Raw genomic sequence first — 18,760 nt, 5'->3', positions numbered from 1 at the left:
AGTATATAAACTTGGCAGGGAGTTATAATGATACTAGGAACTGCCTCGACCATCCATCGTAGTCAGTCTGTCATCGTAGCCCAACGCTGCTCCATCCGGACGGACACTTGACGCGTCTCGCGGCAGATGTGTTCATCGCGCCGCGCATTGCCATAGGCATGCTTGTGATCTGATCAACTGCGATGGAGCAAAGCGAGGTACACTCACTAGAGGGAGGTCGGCTTTAACCCAGAATCAAATCAGCTTTCAGCACAAGACTCCATGCAGCCACTAGCCCTCCGGCCAGTATCGTCATCTCAAGCCGTCGGATTGATGCGCGGGGATACTACCGTGTAACTCATGGACAAGGCGCGATATATCCACAATTGGACGAGAGCCATCCATAAGTCTTAGCTAGACACCGCCCGTAAGCGGCCAAGGTGAACAAGAGGACGTACGGCTTCGGAACTATCTTAACCACCCCCAGCCGGCCCATTGGAACTGATGCCAGGCGTAGACCCAAGGAACGGCAATGACTAGGTAGTGTCACTACCTACCTCTCAAGATGTTGCCAGCCCAAGGTTTGCCCCCTCTCCCAGACTTTGACTCTGGCGTCCGGGCTCTCGCGGCGCAGAACATGCGGAGACGGCCATACACAGATGAGCAAGCTGACTTCATCATCTATGGACGGCATGAGATGAGATATTCGTGGAAGATGCTGAGCAACGCATTCAATCTCACATTCAGACAGCGGCGGCCTCGAAAGTGTCTCCAGGGTTGCTATTATAGGAAGAACTTACACGTGCCCCTGTGGGACTCCAACGGACTCCTTGTATTTGGCAGCGACGACGCTTTGCAGCCACAGTATTTCCGCCTGAGATGCGACCACAATCCGAAAGGCGAAGATATCGGGCTCTGCAGACGCTACCCGGAGAGAGCTTGCACGTATAGCTGGGTGCTTCCTGGTATGCGACTGCGGGCGTCTGAATTGGGTAAGTCTAATGTTGCTATATGGAGCCTTGCTGACGTTTCCAAGCAATCAGGCGAGAATCACAGTTGCACCAAAGGCGGATGCAGAAGGAGAGGAGAGGGCTTCGGGGGTATTCGTTGCCGACTAGCAGCGACTACGAGTCGCGTTTCCTCTGGCGCAATGGAATAGCTTCGACCGTGCAATGGGCGAATTAATTTCGGGAATAATACATAAAAGCAGTAGTTCATGGTACGAATCTGAGGTCTAGGATAACATTTCCACGTGCCCATGCAGCGGCGGGCAACCGGCGGGCGAGGTTGGACATCTATCTCGCGCAATGTACGGTCGCGAAGTTATTAAACCACCTTCACGTCAAAAGAGAATGCTGTGAAATAGGCATTAATTTGTAACTCTGGCCCAGCTCCACGTAAGGGAGGCCGCTCGTAAACGATAAATCAAGATTCGGATTTGGGTACTAGCGAATGCACGTTCGTTGAGGCTAGGGATGGCGGCCGACACCCGGACATATATTAGAAATATTATGCAAAGAGGGCGTCGAATGAATTAATACAATTTTCCGACCAAGGCACTTCTTTTTACTACTACTCATACACTATTATGGCCATGTGCTGGGATGCATAGTCGTTGGGTGATCACGAGGTCGACTAGCGGTGGTGTGGCTCTCACCTAGCCTAGCGGTTTATGTCATCCCCGAAAGTATCGAAGCAATAGAGATTAATATTACAGTTGGGAGCAAATGCAGCTTCCTGTTCATGCACCGATCTGCACGTACATGAATATTTGGGCCGGGGCCGCTAATAGTTGGGCACCCGGATGCCTAAATAAGATTTCTTACATAAGCGCGAATCCACAAAACAGCTCGTGTGCCAATTAGATCCGTGTTTGCCACTATATGGCTGCTTAATAGGACTGCCTTTGCGCGAGGCTGTGTCAAGCTCCATGCGCTCCAGAGGTACATACAGTGAGGTCCAAAACGACTGTCCGCTTTCCTGTGGCACAATGAATTATAAGAACGGCTATTTTTGGACGCAGTGGAGACATACAGTGCCAGCAGGGACCGGACTCACGAGTGCAAGGTAGCCGTCACATTTGCAAATCGCCCTGCGGTGCCTACTATGTGCAGCCCACCATACATGCTTCACTTCACCCCTCCGAGAAGCACGTGATTCAAGTACATACTATACCCAAGCACGGCTGAGCCTTGCACTCTCGTCAGGACTAATGATGCCTCATTGGCAAAAGCTTCGGAACCGATGAACCTACAGTACGCGGTGGCTATAGAGGAAGCTATGAGCTAGTTACTAAGAGGATAGACAAAGTCAATCTCAGAAAATCCGTGATCAAATTTGGAGCTGGCCAACCTAGTCATCTAAAGTAGAAACAGAAGCCTTCGTATATGAGTGATTCAAGCCTAGCTTACCTTGTCTTAGGCGAACGCATTCGCGCATTAATCTAGTAGCTTCCAATACCATTCCCATACGCTGCCAAGTGTGGGCGAGGTTGTTCATGCTTGTCAGCGTGTCGGGATGGTCCGCCCTAAGCTTCTTGCTCGTCTCCATCACCTGCACACAAAGCGTTTCTGCCTCCTCCCACCGGCCCTGGTTCCAATGCATTGATGCCAGGTTGACCATGCTTATCAGCGTAATTTTATGGTGGTGCAACCCCCCTTAGGTATGACGAAGTTAAACCTCACCTGCATCAACCCCCATCCTTTTGTTACGACCCGATATGCGACCGCATGCGCCTCTCACGTGCCCCCCATTTTTTCCACCTATCACACGCCACCCGCACGCCGCCCTAACATCACGCATGGTAGACGGTAGACGACCATAGACGCCAGGCGACTACAGTCGACTACACCAACAAGGCGCTCGTAGACGACAGTCGACTACCGTCGACTACAGACCACTCGCTTAGTATATAGGAAGCCCAGCTTCACCATAGTCAGTCTCTACCAGCTCCTTAGCTATCAATACAATCGTCTACGCATAGATCAGTTCTACTGCACTCGACTGTGACCCGACCGCTCAAGTCAACGACATCCAGTGTACTCAGATCATAGTTAAACCGACATCTGTTCTAACTACCCGGTAGCTAGTCTACCCGAACGTCACACCTTTTCGGATCTTCCGGGCCGTGATACCTGCCTAGGCCGCGGCGAAGCATATGGGATTATTAACAACTCACGCGTGAACCTTGAGCTTAATTTACCTCCACAGAGGGATAACCGAGTCCACATATATTTCCGAGTAGTCCGACGGTGTGGCGTTCGGGTTAAAGTAGCTACATGGTAGGCTAATCTTAGTTCAGTCTATTTGGTGCAGTACACTAGGACGTCTGCAATCGGGCGATTGTTCAGGTCACAGTCGAGTGCGAAGAGTAAACTAAGCGTTGACATTATAATATTGATAGCCGAGGAGCTAGGTAGAGACTGACCATAGTGAAGCATGGCCTCCTCTATAGAGCAGGATCATTGCGATATCTAGATGATCCATGCTGGATCATCTGGACCATTGAATGAGCGAGCTGAGCCGGATCATGACGCAGGAGATGATCCGGGCGGGCTTAGTGACGAAAACTAGGCTCCTTGTTGGGGCGCATGCAGTCACATGTTGAGTCGTAACACGATGTAATGTAATGAAATGAAACACAAGGGATGCGGTGTGTGCACCGGCCAGAGAAGTGGCAATCCGACGTATTACATGAAATGCTCCCCAGTTTTCGCATTCTAAGAGCGATTCTCATCTTATGTCGTTTCACACTCGATGACTAGTATACGATATCTGAATTGGACGTCGCTGTCTGGCATCGATCGAGATGGCACCTCAACCAATCTAGATCGCTTTGTTTACATCATTAATCTATCACAGCTGGCAGACCTTGCAGGGAGTACTATGTACCTCTGCAACCGTTTCAATGTTGCCGGCCAGAAGTTATGGGACAAATAACGGCAATAACTACCGCTTTGATTTCCGAAGGAGGCATCCGCCATTTAACGGCAGCCGTGAGGATATCAATACTTCAATCAATTCATCCGATGAAGCCGCATCCCACAGCCATTCCACGCCCCGCCGGAAATGTTGGCAATACGCCAGCCCACGCTTCTATCTTGATGAGTCCAGTTCGGCCTACTTACCCCCAGAACTCCCCCTACAGAGGACATCCCGGGCGACGAAGGACCGGTTTTTGAACCCTCGCTACGACCTTCAAGCGTCCCTGGCCGCGGCCATCCAAGGCGGTGTTATCCCATCGATCACTAGCAGGGGATGCTGAGATGCTTCCTCACCTTGCCGCGTGAGGACCCTGTGGATGGATGTCAGCGATCCTAGCAGATGCCGTCCCGAGGCGGTGGAGTAGTGCCAAGAGTAGAGATTTGTTCGGCCCATGGCCTCACATGATGATGTCTGATACGATGAGAAGTGGGGATAGAAATTTATCATACGGCAAAACCCGGTTTAAGCCACTAGCAAAACGTTTTCTTATCCAACGGATGGCACAATCTTCAATGGCGTGATGTCCCAGGATACGCTTAGTCCATAGAGAATATGCCATGAGCCTGTAGAGTTAAAAGCGTGGAACTAACCCGCCAACTAAAGCGGCCTCTACTGTAAGTACTGAATAAATTCAATCCTCTTGAAAAACGGATCGCTCGGAAAGCAGTAATTTTCATGTGCATCAAGTTTAGATTCAATGTCACTCTAAGACACGACATCAGCTCTCGATCCCTGTTGCAAGTTGATAATCATGCCTACATCATGAATGACTTTAATAGATCCAGGTCTCGAGTGTCTATTATGTCACTAGATGTTTGAAAATTCAACATGTGATTGTATCTCATGGCACCGAATTACGGATATTTAACCAAAGGACTATTGCCCTCAAGCGAATGCTCAACCTGTTCCTTTACTCACAATCTATTGTATACTTCCCCCGCCCTGAAAGCGAGAATGTCTGGCTACCCTGATCGCGTGAGTCGCGCTCTCGACTCTTCTGCAAATACACTCGAGAAATCCGCCAATGATCTTTGTCATGCCGTACCAAGGCTCACCGGAGCCGCTAATGACAATTGGAAAATTGCTTTGAGGCTACTCGAAGATTCTGCCTCTATGCTCAAGGACAGCGCAAAGTCCGTGGAGCATGATACCCCAGATCACCCCCGAAGTGCTTCCGACATTTCCCAAGATATCGACACTATAATCAAGGCGGCTGAAAAGGCTGATGCCGCTCTAGCCAAGATGCGAGATGATACCGACACTGCTCAGTATATAAAAGGCGAAAATGAGGTCCAAAATATTGAATCCTCTATTCTCGCGGTCAAAAATGCTGCGGATGGCCTCGAGACGAGGATTGAAGGTATAGTTACCCTGGCAGGTGACATCGGTTATGATCCGAAGCTAATTAAAAGCACCTCTAGTTGAAAATGATTTCATCGGCTCATTTCAAGCCATGGCCCCGAGAGCTGCTGCCGCCCCACCACGGGGTCCCCGTCTAATGTGGCCCCATGAAATCGCAGTTAGGGGCACCCTGTATTTGATGGGCAACGACAAGGCTTTGCAGTTAACTCTGGAAACCTTCCAAGGCGCCAGCGATCTCGCGGTCAACATGTTTCTTAATGCAGCCGCGAAAAGAACGCTTCAGGCTTGGCGGCCTTATCTGGGGTTCGCTCCAGGAATTTGGGAGGCTATTCTCAGCAACCCAATCAACAAAAAAACGCTTGATTTTGTCTTTCGCAGAAAGGCGGAATTAGCAGACTTTATCATTGATTTGATAGAGCCTGTAAAACGCTTCGTCCGTTCCGATTCGGACGAAAGAACAACAGTTTGCGATCTAAATGCGTTCAACGAGCTGGATCTGACTAAACCAATGAACCGACATGCTTCGATGTGCCAAATCCAGAGGCTGTTGAAATCTATCGTATCGATTCTCCATGGCCGGGACCAGGACAAGAGCCTAGCCGACTTTGTTATGGACACAAGGCTCGACAGCGATTGCGATGACGCGATTACTGACGTCATTCAAGACTCGATCGGCACCAATACCCCAGAGACATGGTTCTTCATCAATGGTATTGCGGGTGAAAGTCAATGGCTGAAGCTCGCTCTGGACAAACTAAAGGCCAGATTCGGACAAGGAGACAAAGATCTGGGCACGATAACAGGAATATTCAACAGGGGTGACGGTATCCTCTGGGACTTGATCGAGTGCGCAGGCCAGAGATGCGCCGAAAATGGCACCGATACAGACAACGTCATTCAAAGGACGAAGAGCAGCCAGAAAGCTGAAAGTCTGCTGAAGGATGAGCTGTTGAAGGCTTTGACCAAGGAAAGGGCTAAGCCAGAGAATGAGCAAGATCCTGTTATTGTAATTGCTCATTCTCAGGGATGCCTTCTTCTCAGATTGGTCCTTGAAGAGCTGGCATCCGACCCAAGAGACTTGGCCATCATGCAAAAAAGCCTCATGGTCTTCACTTTCGGAAATCCGAGTGTCGATTGGGAGATACACAAGTCCTGTAACCACACGGAGCACTATGCGAATGAGAAAGACTTCGTGGCGTGGCTTGGGGTGTTGCGGCAGGACGACGATGATTCCAGCGGGCGCTTCCACTACGGTTGTGCAGACTGCTCACATCGTACAGAAGGCCACCCAAAACAGAGAATCTCATTAATAAAGGTAAGAAAGGCCACCTTTTCGGAGCGCATTACGATCTCGAAGAGGGAGCCTATGAGTGTGTCAGCCACAAAGGTGAAAGATCAAGGCTGTTCACCGGGAAATAGGCTATCAAAGATTGTGACACTCAGGTCCACGCCGCTCTTAGTTCTGATGAGGAGTCGCAACGTTCAAATGCAGCCCCTAGAAGCCGGCTGAGACCCGCCGGAAAGGCCTTAACATTTGTGCCATTCGCTGACTGGAAACGAGGCCGGTCCTACGATGGCGAGCCGACGATATACTATAATCTGGAGTGGAAATTGTCTGTTAGGAACAGAAGACAAGCTGGCGAGTCGGAGGTGCATGTTGTCTTATCGCCACAGGAGCTCTAGAAGCATGTCCTCCGACAGAAGGTGGCTAACGCAAGTGCAAAGAAGCCCTGGAAGGAGGAGAAGACCATGCTTGTGCTCTCCATAAACACACGCCCGGCAAGCAAAATAACAAAGAGTTTCCAAAATTAGATGTCAACTGGTCATACGTTGCCAGACAGCTTCAGGACTGGAGCAAGTTTCTGAACGACGGAAAGACTGTCAGCATCACAGTGACATTCCACTACGAGTGTATAGACACCAGCAAGCCTGGGAGAGGAGGGGCAACAGCCAATCAAGAAGCGGACCTAGAAGCCAGAACTGCTGGGTTGAGCAAGGGCTCATGCATCAAGCAGGCATATGCTCTTGTGCGCTGCCCTGGGCGTCCTTGTACAAAAGGGGACCATTGTTGGATACATAACGGGAAGCATTTCCCCCTTCGACCGCACCATGGGAGGATGATTGCCGATCATTTACGAGCTGAAAGGCCTTTCAATGGGCACGATGATGCACCAGAGGAGTTCCGTCGTCTGGTAATAACAGATGAACGCGAGCAAGAAGAGAGGCAGCAAAAAGAACGCGAAAAGGTGCGACGTAGCAAGCGGAGGCGACGAGACTCAGACGTCTCGTCGGCTAGTTTGCCTACCATCGTTTGCCATCCTTGTGCACTCCCGAGCATTGATACCAACAATGTTCCGTCTACGCCGCGGCTGATTTTCCCAACCTCTCCTCTCGTCGGTCTAGATCTATCGAGGGAAGATATGGTCAGAACATACAGTGTGTGGCAATGATCGCAAGTCAGCACTGAAGAACAGAAAGGGCACTATGACAGGGCCCAGCAGGTGACTCTGGATTATTGTTTTGACCTTGATATGCTTGCAAGCAATCAAGAAAGGATGTTCCGATTTTATACGCAGCATGACATACCAGATGGCGTCGCATGGCGTTATGTTTGTGACGTGAAGCCTTTCTTGAAGCAGCGGCAGAGGGCGCAGAGCACATAGGACCACGAGGCGAGCAAGGAGTATGTTAATTTAATATGGTTTCTTCCCTCTTATGCTATTCTTTAGAGCGAAAGTCGGTGAAATTCCGCTTGAAGCTACGCCATAGTCGGTGCGCCGTCTTCTCCAGCTTTTGTTTCTCTAGCTTGATCGCCTCATATTTAACCACAACCCGTTGACACTTAATAGCCTCCCAAGGTTTCTCCAGCTTGTCCAGGAATGCCTTTGGTATCCACGCCGTGTATAAATATCCATTACGGGCCGGTGCCCCCTCCAATCCCAAAACATGCACCCACCACCCCCCTTCGTCCTCGCCTTCCTCACCACCCAGCGCAGCCTGCTCCTGCGCCAGGCAGATCAGCACGTCCACCACGTAAGGCTCCTCCCACGCCGCCACCGGATTCATCGACAATTTCTTCTGCTTCCTCTCCTCCGGCGGACCAGTATGCCACCGTCTGTCCGCGTACCTGACCCTCAACCTAGATATAGTGTCGAAGTTGATGTACGCCATGCACCGTCCCCGATGTCCTCTCCCAAAGAGCCCGTCAGTTCGCAACTTGTCAACACACTGCCCGCCAAATTGAAACGCCACTTCGTTCTCCTTCACTCGCTGTTCGCCACCACTCCATCTGCTTGCCGGCCTCCTGTCCATTCGTCAGCACCTCGTCATCGCCGCCGTCATAGCCTGCCACCTGTATGTTCTTCGTAGAACTTACTCTGTGTACACCAGTCCGAATGTCTCCAGAACTTGTCTTGCCGCTAACCGTTGCACCTCCTCACCATACGAACTGAGCTGCCTTGTTGCCCTGCACCAACGTTCATCCTCCCATTGGCAAGCATCCGTTCCTCCCTGGCCAAAATCGTCCTTCCACTTGCCGCTTTCTTCAACCGCCGCCCCATTCAAGTCCACTTTGGTTGTCTTGCCCATCTTCCGCCTCTCGAATACCACATCCATAGACCGCAGATGAATCTCTCCCCACGCAATGCCCGGCACCCACAGCTGCTTCCTCTCGCCTTGAATGAGGGCTAGAATAGAGCCCGGTGAAGGCTGTCGCGCATCCCATGTCGCTCGCCGTGGCTTGCCTTTCGAGACCCGTTGCCGTTTCCTATCTGGAGAAGTGTTCGCGTTCGCGTTCTGAGAGTCGACGTCGGAACCTGGTCTCTTCATTGCCAGTCGGGGAGGACAGCCGTCAACGTTAGGATTCACGGAACATTGGTCGATTGTTTGTTCGATTTCCGATTGCCGCGAGGTGGACTTGTTGTCCATCGTGCTCGACGCGTCATTTGACTTCGCGGGGTTGGGATGTGTTTGCCTTTCAGGAGACTTGGCGCGTTTGATCACCCCATGAGAGCTTACATAATCGCCCCTGTTTCCATCGCCCCGCGGCGTCACTTCCTTCCATCCCGGTCGGTCCAACTCGCCCTCGCGAGACAAATATGAACGAATGCAACAAATCGCAACGATGCGACAGTGTTACTCTGCCCGCAGCCCTTGCGACATTTCAAAACTAGCGACTTTACCTGGCACGCCATTCGGTCCATCCCGCCTTGCGGATCTCACCCCCACCGAATTGCGCCGCTCAGCTAGCACTTGGGGTCCCCGCCACTTGGTCCCTTATCGACTGCTAGTTCAACCCGTCACCTCCTACTTAAAAGCTTTTGAAGTAGACCATCGCCAGTCATGCCCTGTTTGCAGTCCAAAAAATGCATCGGCGCAAATTCTGGATCATGACATGGTGAAGAACTTACTTCGGGATGTTGATATTCATTCAACGAAGCGGGATTTGCTAAGAGAACCTGGTGGTTTCTTCTGGGTCTCACTCGCCCTGGCATGCCACCCGGACAGGAAGAATGAAACCAAAACATACCCTGAACGCGAAAGACGACCCATGACGAACTCACATTATGCCGACTCCTCGGTCGCCATCCCAGGCTCATCCTCTCCAACGCAGCCCTCCTCATCTGAATACGAAGATGCAGCCTCTCGAGATATTGATGAAGATGAGTACGAGGAACGCCGCCGCATCCCCGAGGACATAGCTGCACGTCTAGGTACCGACTTTGCTAGCTTTGCCTTACAACTGTGTCTCATCCAAGGTGACAGGTCCGTTGAGATCTGTCCCAGGGTTGATCATAGACGAACCAAAACCACCATTGCCAACGTGGACAACATAATATGTGAAGACGACGGTGGGTTGTGCGAGTTTGAAAAAACACCGCATGGCTGGGTAGCGGCACATCCATTTATCGCATTGTTTGAAGCCAAGCGAGCTTTTGGGCAGCTCTGGGTCGACCCTAAAACGGGAGAAAGCAGTCCCATTACCTCAGACCAGACCTTGGCTCAGTACCTGGCCGAAGCTGTCATCACGCGCCGGGGGAACAGGAAATTTTTCAAAAGAGAGTGGGTACCCTTGCACAACGAGAAAGCGAAGTCCTCCGCGATTAGTCGTTAATACCGCAGTGCTTTCTAGTGTTTTCATTGTGGCTTTGAGCAGCACCTTCGGGCGAATTTGTCACTTCCACTTCGGCGACTATTATGACGAATACCTTGATGCAAGTGCAGCGGATCAGGGTCATCTCATCAACGATAATACTAAGGATACATGCGTTCACTTGCAATGTACGAAATGGTTTAACTTGCAGACCAGCGATGGTAGAAAGATTGGTCTGTGCCATATACTGGCGCTACTGAGATGGTACCATACCCAAGACCATGAGGGCTCCGCAGGAGCAAGCTCAGACACGAACATGAGTTCCTCGTCTTCTTCCGGCTCTGACATGGATTATGGCTAGGCCCGCGTTGAGCCCTCGGACTGGGAGGAAGCGTTCTTAGCGCGTATTCGCGCTACCATGAAACGGGCGAGGAAAGTAGAACGCACCGCAGAACACCACAGTCGGGCCCGAATAGCTCCGTACGGTGAAGTTTCAGCCTTATCACGAAGGTGCGAGTTGAGCAAGACATGATCTTTTGAGCTATTTTAGTATCTATGATTGCTTTATCTGCCTTGAGTTCTCACGTGACGACGCGTCAATTTCAGTTCGTTGAATTTTAGACAGGGTCGGAGCTATGGGTAATGGATAATGCAGGATCAAAAGATATGACGGAGGGTCAGGGCAAGACTCTTCCACAGTATACGCCCACTTGTCCCACCCTGGGACATTGCCTTCCATGACCCGTTACTTTCCGCGGATCCAGATGTGTTCAGGCGCTAGCGACACTACTGATACTATGTGGGTTCTTTCAGATTGTGGCTAACTCTGTGTCAAAGAGGAATCCCGCTTTGCTCAATGAAATAGATCTTCAATATCAATCTGTGCTTTCCTGAAGTGTCCTCTGGCAACTCTTAACTCGCTGCCCATGAGCCTGACCTGCATCAGCAAGTATGACTTGAGATCGGCTTCAATAAGGTCCTCATCCTCCCACGCCTCTGCACGGATCGCCCAGAAGATACTTACCGAGCCAACGCACTCGGTGACAGTAATGACGATATATCCATTACTGATTCACGTTGTTCACCTTTCTCCTGTGGCAAAGCCTTGGTAGGCGAGGCAGCCTTGGTACGTCCTCCATCTGAATCATTTAATATCTAGGGTAGTATTATTCTGGCATTGGAGGCTGGACAAACACTTGGCTGATCCGTCGCCTATTGAGGTTAGCGTCGGGATGTTGGGCATTGTGTCTTCTGGCAATATCTACATGACCGCAATGCAGCTGGCGAAAGTCAGTAGGCTGAGGATCCTGGAGATTCGTCGGCGAAGGCAGGACGAAGCTTCCTGTCTAGAGCGAGCTGGAGGTAAGGCAACCAGGGACCTGCCGAGAATTCAGGCCGTTCTCGAGAGGCTGACTTACCCATGAACGCGCTGCAGCCCGGCCGGCGGTTGATGGGACAAGGCTCGAAAGGACCCCCGCCGGACTTTTAGGACCGAAAATAGGTATAGTACCGAAATATGGCCCTGAGGCAACAAGTTTAATTTCGTACCATAAGGTACCACGGTACTTGTTTTCCATGCTTCCTTATGAATACAGTTCGAAGACTGCTCCATTGCATAGGACAATTTGTGGATATCTTCCTTTCTGAGATCATGTACGTGGATACTTGAAGTTTGGATGACGGTCTAACTCTGGACTGCTAGGAGCTCTTCCCAATATCATTGGGTCCACGTGGTGGATGGCATTGACGAACCTTCGAAGCAATTGCTCTCCGAGGTCGCGTATTATGCCCTCCTTGTCATGGATTGTTCAGCGAGTGATATCCATGAGCCGCCAGACAACTCAAACACCGCTCACCCTGGGAGGGTCTTGAGATCTAGCGGTCGCACGCCTTGAAATCGTGCTCAAGGATCGTCCAGTCTCTCCGTTCCGAGGTGCGTTAACTGAGAATGCCCTCAGTGAAGGCAGGCTGATAATCGTGTCATCACATTCTAGGAGGTTACTAATTCGTTGATCAGGATCAAAGATGCAGTATTCCCTTCGAAGGGAAGATGTGATTTCTGAGGCCTGCACTATTCTTGTCATCTTACTCTAGGATAAAAGGGACGCAGCGACGCGTTTCCTTTTGGTAAGAATTGTGCTACGTAGCCACCCGCGTAAAATGACCTTGCCCTGCAGTGTAGGTCCCACAATAACTAAGGAAGGCTACGTTATTTAGCATGGTGCAAGACCGGACCCGCCACTGCGGACAGCCTCCCAACCGGCGATTAGTAACATCGCTCCCTTAAACTTCTTGTCAGCCTGATCTGGTTCACGAACGAAGCTCCTATACTTCACTATCACGTGAAACTACGAATACCTTTCTCCTTGAGTTCCACCTTTATTATGCTACAAAATAATACCCTTATGGCTAGTCTTGATGCCCAACTAAATCGGGGATTTGATTTAAGCCGTGGAGCACGACACCGTCTCCGTGCATACAAACTCGGAACTACGAGGCTCTGAATATGTCGGGATTCAGGTACGTACTAGGTGAGCATCCACGACAGAAATGCCACGTATGTCTGGCACATGTCGGTTCCGGTAGAAAAAGACACAGGCAGACAAGGCAACGCGAACGGCGCCCGTGCCTCAGAGCTCAGGCTGTTCGGAGTGTATCCAGCAGCATTTCGCTCCGCATGGTGGTCGCGAGCATCATCAGCATGGATCCGATTGGACAAGATGAAAGGTGGAAGGGAAAAGAACGAAATGCCGCTGGTAAACTCGTTCTTTTGTTTGTTGTGAGAGCAGAACATGTGTCGCACCATTCAGGGACCTCGGGAACACACATCCTTTCCTTCACTCAAGGCTCTATCATAGAGCTTCTGTCCTTTGGCGTACGAGTCGCCAAAGCGGCAGGAATGGCTGTTGTGGGCATATTCTGACGTCGCGTTTCCGCAGACGCTCGAGGTCCTCATGCTTCTCGGTCCACTCCTCGGGCTCGGATGCTGCTTCCACCAAAGCCCAGACTTTTTTCTTCGCAACTCTCCGTCGCACAAGATTCCATAAGCACGTGGAGTACTTTCCAGGGCAGTGGCGCAATCGCTCTGCGGCGTGCTGACTTGGCGTCCAGTACATCGCACCGCGGCGTATCGCTTTCTTCGTCGCCTTCAGCATCTTCTTTCGTGCGGTCTTTTGCTTGGTATTCCGGCGGAGCGTCCACGGGAGGGGTCTTGGTGGTCTTCCAGTTTGATGAAGCCGCCATCCCTCATGGAACGGGACGCTCTGCGACTTCTCATCTCGCGATACCAATATTACCGTGCCCGTCGAGGTTTTCTGCTCCACACTCCGCGGGTTCACTAACGGGAGGGGCCTTAATACTCCTCCAATTCGACAGAGCCGTGATCCCTTGGACCGCCAGCCTCTCGTCCACGTCCTGGGGCCGTTGCGGGTTCTGCGACTCATTGCCTTGTCTGTGTCCGCATCTGTCAGCATTATTTAGCCGGGAATGATTCACACACCTGTCCTTGACGTCCGACTTAGCTGGCGTCTATTTTGCTGTGCTGCTTGCCGGTATTGAAATCGGGGGAATGAAAGAGGGGAAGGAAGAGGAGGGAAGAAAGGAGTCAGTGGGCTCGCTGCATGTGTAGGCTGTCGCTCATGGTGGAGACAAGAAAATTGCGAGACCACGTCAGGGCAGACACATTGCCCGGGACCGGTACTGCCATAGACTGTGCTCTTCGACGAGAAGCCACCACTCACTACCAGGCTGTTCACGCACCTGCGAGGAGCATGTCACACACAATGTCGAGTCCGAAGGCTTGCCGCCCCCTGCGACAATTGTTCAGCTTAGCCGACCATTCGGCGCGACGAGCTCGGGAACCATGACCGAAATGTCGTGAGAGGGCCTCGCAACAGGAAGGCCGCAAAGGGCCGCGGTTCATCTCACGCAGTGATCCATTGTTATGGATACAACGGCCTCATCCGGAACCGGAATTCATCTGCCGTTATCGCTAGCTTATCTTTTACTTTGTAACTATTGTCACAGAATGCTATGAGACGGATTTCATGGTAGACCGCGGACCTATCACCTGGTGTCTCGTTCAGTTTGTTAGCGGCTAGGGGTACTGGTTCTGTTGCGAAATCAGTGCTTTGCGCTCTTATAGCTAATGGTTGGTTACAGGACAACAGTAAAAGGGCCATGAATGGAAAGCCGTGATGATTTAGTTACGCGGCAAAAACCAGAAATATCCTTCTATATCTGTGAAATCATAGTAATGCCTATTCTAGACGCAATAGAGCCCTCAAAAGTGGCCCAGACGTCATGCTAATGAGACGGGATTGGCTTACAGTAGCATACTGCAATGAGAATTCATACCCTGCCTGACTCACCAGCGGCTCGTGACCAACATCGCGTCTGGGCGTCAGGCGCAGGGCGCAGGACATTACCTGAGGCGCAATATACGATGACTGTGAGCGAGCTGAACTGTAGTGTGATCAGTCGGCGCTCCCCGAGGCGTGCTCTTTAGCTACCCCTGACCACTCTGCATCAGTCGATCTGTACCCCTGACCTACGAACGGAAGATCCCTTTAGTGGAAAGAGAGAGCGCCCTGAGCTCACCAATATCTGCTCGTCGCCTATTATCTAGGGTCAGCTAGTAGTAATGTACCTAGAAAGGGCTGAATCGAACTTTGCAAAGGAGCGCGATACGAACCTTCTTTCTGACTAACTACAAAGATGATCCTTTGTTCGACGAGCCGAAGGCGAAGCGCCGCCATGGGGAGAAAGTCGACGCTCCACGAGCCACGCTATTGCAGGCTAAGGCTCCAGGTATCAGCAGGATTCAAGATAGGTAATGTTACATACTGCGACGCATACGCAGAGAACATCAAGACTGATACATTCCAGTGTTCATTGAGTAACTATTCTCGCTCCGTGGAGGGGGTTGCAGCCAGGAACCTATATTTTCAGCATGAATCAGGACGATGTTCACCAAAGCAAGCGTTCTGCTGGGTATCAGCCGTCGTATTAAAAAAACCTGAACCTCATTGGCAACTTCTTTTTGTCACTCAAAAATTACGGAATCGCAATATGCCACCCTAGACGGAACAAGAATGTGTTTGGCTCTATCAGAAGGAAGCTGCCGTTTGCACCTTGAGGCCATGAGTGTGCCTGAGCCCGCGAAAACGCCGTGCTCGGATGACCTGTTTTGCAAGTGATTTTGCAGTGGTGGCCTATAGCGAGCCGGCAAAGAACGCCCCGGAGGACTCGGCTTCTAGGCTATGGCCTCTCACCTCAGCAGCTATCTAGCCTATGAGCGTTTTGATTGTATGTTTGGGTGGGCTTCGGTGTAGTCGCCTCGCGCCAGCACCTTCACACATTGGATATATGGAACTGGGCATGGTGGATGCGAGGCAATTGGACCCAGAGTGGTATTCATTTCCCCCCTCTCAACCTCCAGGACACCCGTTCCGTCGACGCACAGTTGTAACAATACATGGCCACCTCTCTAGCAAACCAGTCTCCTCAATAGTGGGTGGGACATTGCAGGCTCAGGCCGTGGCGACGGTCTGCAGCCTTCCAGCGGGATTCCTCCTTACCGAACATGCTATTGATCCTTGAAGTGTACGCTATTGCCGCTTCTTCTTTCGCCTTCTCGAAGGTCTTCTGTCCTCTTGTTCCATCGTGGGCAACTTTTTCAGTGCTGCTGCAGTGGTTTCGGTGCAAGTGGTCGTAGCCTAACCTGACGAGAGCGAGTGGGCGAAGATGGCTCGCTCAACCCTGGTTGAAATAACGGTTCATGGTCGGTTTCCTTGGATACACCTGGGGACATCTGAAGCGGTGGATAGTACTGACTGGGCCAAGACTGTTGCTGGAGGCCCCGTTGTCCAGCGCAAGGAACGCACCGAGGAGAACCCGAGACTAGAACATATGAGGGGAATCCTGGGAAGCCGCCGGGCATGGTGCGCAGGCCATGCATGGGGAGTAAATATCCGTGAACTATGCCTGCTGCATCCAGAAGAAAGATCGGGTAGGAAAGTAGGCAATGATTCTCTGACTCCAAGGAGGACGGATAGGGGGCCCAAGTGGCACCAAGCCAGCCAGAATTGAACCACTCACTGCGACAAGTCAGCGATCAATATTTTCTTCATACTGGATACAGACCATGTGCAGACGATTGGCTGAGGATGGGCAGAGCCAGCGGTTTGATGACAATCCATCGCTTAGTTAGATCATGCGTATGCCCAGAGGGAACACTGCGCTTGACCGAGAATGCAGACGGAGCCTTCTTAAATCAATTGGGCGGCGGAGCTGGCCGGACGGATTCTGCTGCTTCCCAACCCCGCATGAACAGTCACGGATATGCAACTATCTCACTAAGCTTTGACGTCCCCGCTTGACCCAATGAGAGTCAATGTCCTGAAGCTTCTGGCTTCCGGCTTGACGTAAGTTCCCCAGGGTATTCTGTCCTACCGATGCTCGCGAGTGCTGTGGCCTCTGATCTCCGGGTCCAATGCTGCGACTCAGGGAGCCGAGGCTCGCCTAGGTGTTCTCGGCGTGTGCCGCCATGGCCTTCAAGTTGGCGCCCGGATCGACGCACCAACCAGCTTGTATCAATGTCTGTTACTGCAACTTCATACAGCACTGATGTTTGGAATACTTCGTACAGCACCATATCTCGAACCGGACTCTCGATTTGTAGGGTTGGCAGTGCAAGGGCAGAAGATGCGTCGGCGACATTTCCACATCTGGAGACCGACCCCTTTTGCGATCGAGGCTCGCGCACAAGCCCAAATTTGCATGCTGGCTTATAAGAGGCTGCCTGCCAGAAACAGAGCATTTTGCATCCGCGCTTGGCCCGTAGCAGCCACCGGCCCTATGAACGCGCTTCTGGACGCTGCTAATTGGTGCGGTGTCAACACACAGCTAGCCACACGCTGTTGGGGTATACGGCAGACGAGGGACCAACTGGGTCGAAGCAAGCCATGGCCCATGGGCACACCCTCCCCCTGCATGCGTCGACTCTTTTCAAGTCCTTCGAGTTACATGATGGAGTGTATGTAGTAGATTCTCAGGGCGGGAGCACGTACGCCTCAGCCACACCACCAAGGACCTCGACCGCCTAGTGAGGGCTCCACCATCTCGCCCTCAGCACACCAACATGCGCGAGACGCGAGTTGTCTTTCATCTTGGTGCCGTGCGTGCCCTCGGTCAGGAACAAGCACTTCGTGGAAAATGGAACTCCGTGGTTGTGCATCGACTGCACTCAATAGACCATGCGAATCCATCAAGCTACAGTACAGTCTAACAGTCTACTAGTGATCGCTGTGTCACGGCCACCACGCTTGCCCCGGCACTCATACAGTTGTTTTGTCTAATGCTTACCTACCTAGCCTTTTTGAGCCTTTTGGACGAGTTCACAGTTTGTCCTGCCTACCCTGAACAGAACCATAGGAGCTCAAAATGGACGCAGCCTCCCCGCTCCTCTGCCTTTACTTTATGGTATATAGGCCAGGTACGAATCTTTATTATACGGTTCAAGCACAAAATGAGCAGCTCAAATATCTTGTCGGGGTATTTCTCTGAGGGGTCAGGTAGGTGCTGCGGCGTTTGTCATGGTATTTTCACTAAACAGTGTGAATAGACGACGAAGAATGGCTGCGGAGTGCCTCAGGTGAGCATTGTGTTCTTGATAAAGGTTGAAACTAAACCCTTTCCAAGAATCTTCGAGTGACGGTGGTGATTACGTACTGTACTACAGCGACCTCGACGAGGAAAGCGCAGTGCCACGCACAGCCTCAGGGCGTTGCCGATCAAGTTCAACTTCAGAAATCGGCGCAGGTCGCTCCAGCATGGGCAACGCTGCTCATGAAGAGAGCAACAGAACGACTCGTGAGCATGGTCAAAGGTCACAGCTGGATCCTCGAGGCGCCGTTGCTCGCAGTCTGGTACTCCAGGGTGCCTTGGGGCTCTCTAAGGTTGATGACACGACCGACGATGCTCTATCAAACAGAGAGAAGCTTTCCTCTGCGTCTGGTAATTTAAGGAGAGAACTCGTAACGTTCCAACGGCTGCTACGAGATCTGGGTGATTCCGTTGAAACGCTGCGTGAAATAATGTTGGAAGAATTTCACACTCAACTCAAACGTGAAGCGCCATCGACAGAGCCCGAGCCCGGCCGGGCACAGTAAGAGCTAGTCAATCTTGTGAGAGAGCCGAAGCGACGAGTATCATTCTGTAGAATTAATATACGGCATCCAAAGTAATTTATCTGTGTTCGCGTGATGGCGACAAGTCCCCCGCTATTGGTGACTAGAAAGAGGCGATTGCTAGTTGATTGTCACTAGCGGCAATGGATATACC

The 18,760-nt window shown here is 51.5% G+C and overlaps 8 protein-coding genes across 8 annotated transcripts; 4 read left to right on the top strand and 4 right to left on the bottom strand.

Annotated features, from left to right (window-relative positions):
* Window positions 1–426: 426 nt before the first annotated feature.
* Window positions 427–1,347, top strand: F5Z01DRAFT_665626 (uncharacterized protein). The gene has a single exon (XM_046264168.1). It carries the CDS (start codon window positions 545–547, stop codon window positions 1,136–1,138), a length of 594 nt encoding a protein of 197 aa, XP_046114590.1. The 5' UTR covers window positions 427–544; the 3' UTR covers window positions 1,139–1,347.
* An 843-nt stretch (window positions 1,348–2,190) lies between these two features.
* F5Z01DRAFT_355327 (uncharacterized protein) lies at window positions 2,191–2,644 on the bottom strand. Its single transcript, XM_046259267.1, has one exon. The coding sequence runs from the start codon at window positions 2,599–2,601 to the stop codon at window positions 2,332–2,334; it is 270 nt and encodes an 89-aa protein (XP_046114589.1). The 5' UTR covers window positions 2,602–2,644; the 3' UTR covers window positions 2,191–2,331.
* A 2,859-nt stretch (window positions 2,645–5,503) lies between these two features.
* On the top strand, window positions 5,504–6,744 carry F5Z01DRAFT_629056 (uncharacterized protein; the record flags this gene model as incomplete). The annotated part of the gene is made up of 2 exons (XM_046261637.1): window positions 5,504–6,578; window positions 6,623–6,744. 2 exons carry the CDS (start codon window positions 5,504–5,506, stop codon window positions 6,742–6,744), a joined length of 1,197 nt encoding a protein of 398 aa, XP_046114588.1.
* Window positions 6,745–7,992: 1,248 nt separating this feature from the next.
* On the bottom strand, window positions 7,993–9,396 carry F5Z01DRAFT_665617 (uncharacterized protein). The gene is made up of 2 exons (XM_046264167.1): window positions 8,702–9,396; window positions 7,993–8,629 (listed from the first exon to the last, which is right to left on the bottom strand). Exons 1-2 carry the CDS (start codon window positions 9,250–9,252, stop codon window positions 8,044–8,046), a joined length of 1,137 nt encoding a protein of 378 aa, XP_046114587.1. The 5' UTR covers window positions 9,253–9,396; the 3' UTR covers window positions 7,993–8,043.
* Window positions 9,397–9,448: 52 nt separating this feature from the next.
* F5Z01DRAFT_629038 (uncharacterized protein) lies at window positions 9,449–10,778 on the top strand (the record flags this gene model as incomplete). The annotated part of the gene is given in 2 exon segments (XM_046261635.1): window positions 9,449–10,430; window positions 10,447–10,778. 2 exon segments carry the CDS (start codon window positions 9,449–9,451, stop codon window positions 10,776–10,778), a joined length of 1,314 nt encoding a protein of 437 aa, XP_046114586.1.
* A 492-nt stretch (window positions 10,779–11,270) lies between these two features.
* Window positions 11,271–11,994, bottom strand: F5Z01DRAFT_640069 (uncharacterized protein; the record flags this gene model as incomplete). Its single annotated transcript, XM_046262499.1, has 4 exons — window positions 11,271–11,413; window positions 11,455–11,556; window positions 11,612–11,678; window positions 11,836–11,994. The coding sequence occupies 4 exons, from the start codon at window positions 11,992–11,994 to the stop codon at window positions 11,271–11,273; spliced, it is 471 nt and encodes a 156-aa protein (XP_046114585.1).
* Window positions 11,995–13,234: 1,240 nt separating this feature from the next.
* F5Z01DRAFT_355249 (uncharacterized protein) lies at window positions 13,235–14,029 on the bottom strand. Its single transcript, XM_046259266.1, has one exon. It carries the CDS (start codon window positions 13,888–13,890, stop codon window positions 13,270–13,272), a length of 621 nt encoding a protein of 206 aa, XP_046114584.1. The 5' UTR covers window positions 13,891–14,029; the 3' UTR covers window positions 13,235–13,269.
* Window positions 14,030–17,633: 3,604 nt separating this feature from the next.
* On the top strand, window positions 17,634–18,647 carry F5Z01DRAFT_665607 (uncharacterized protein). The gene is made up of 3 exons (XM_046264166.1): window positions 17,634–17,991; window positions 18,042–18,071; window positions 18,119–18,647. The coding sequence occupies exons 1-3, from the start codon at window positions 17,775–17,777 to the stop codon at window positions 18,586–18,588; spliced, it is 717 nt and encodes a 238-aa protein (XP_046114583.1). The 5' UTR covers window positions 17,634–17,774; the 3' UTR covers window positions 18,589–18,647.
* The last annotated feature ends 113 nt before the right edge of the window (window positions 18,648–18,760 follow it).

The sequence above is a fragment of the Emericellopsis atlantica genome (genome assembly GCF_019669845.1).
Source record: "Emericellopsis atlantica unplaced genomic scaffold F5Z01scaffold_34, whole genome shotgun sequence".
Taxonomy (NCBI): domain Eukaryota; kingdom Fungi; phylum Ascomycota; class Sordariomycetes; order Hypocreales; family Bionectriaceae; genus Emericellopsis; species Emericellopsis atlantica.
The sequence above is the reverse complement of the archived record's forward strand: the minus strand, read 5'-3'. Positions and strand labels throughout refer to the sequence as shown.

Coding starts and splice junctions, on each gene's coding strand:
- F5Z01DRAFT_665626 (XM_046264168.1), top strand. CDS start 545: ATGTTGCCAGCCCAAGGTTTGCCCCCTCTCCCAGACTTTGACTCTGGC.
- F5Z01DRAFT_355327 (XM_046259267.1), bottom strand. CDS start 2,601: ATGGTCAACCTGGCATCAATGCATTGGAACCAGGGCCGGTGGGAGGAG.
- F5Z01DRAFT_665617 (XM_046264167.1), bottom strand. CDS start 9,252: ATGGACAACAAGTCCACCTCGCGGCAATCGGAAATCGAACAAACAATC. Junction 8,630..8,701: donor TTCGGACTGGTGTACACAGA/GTAAGTTCTACG, acceptor ACGAATGGACAG/GAGGCCGGCAAGCAGATGGA.
- F5Z01DRAFT_355249 (XM_046259266.1), bottom strand. CDS start 13,890: ATGCTGACAGATGCGGACACAGACAAGGCAATGAGTCGCAGAACCCGC.
- F5Z01DRAFT_665607 (XM_046264166.1), top strand. CDS start 17,775: ATGCTTACCTACCTAGCCTTTTTGAGCCTTTTGGACGAGTTCACAGTT. Junction 17,992..18,041: donor GTATTTCTCTGAGGGGTCAG/GTAGGTGCTGCG, acceptor CAGTGTGAATAG/ACGACGAAGAATGGCTGCGG. Junction 18,072..18,118: donor ATGGCTGCGGAGTGCCTCAG/GTGAGCATTGTG, acceptor ACCCTTTCCAAG/AATCTTCGAGTGACGGTGGT.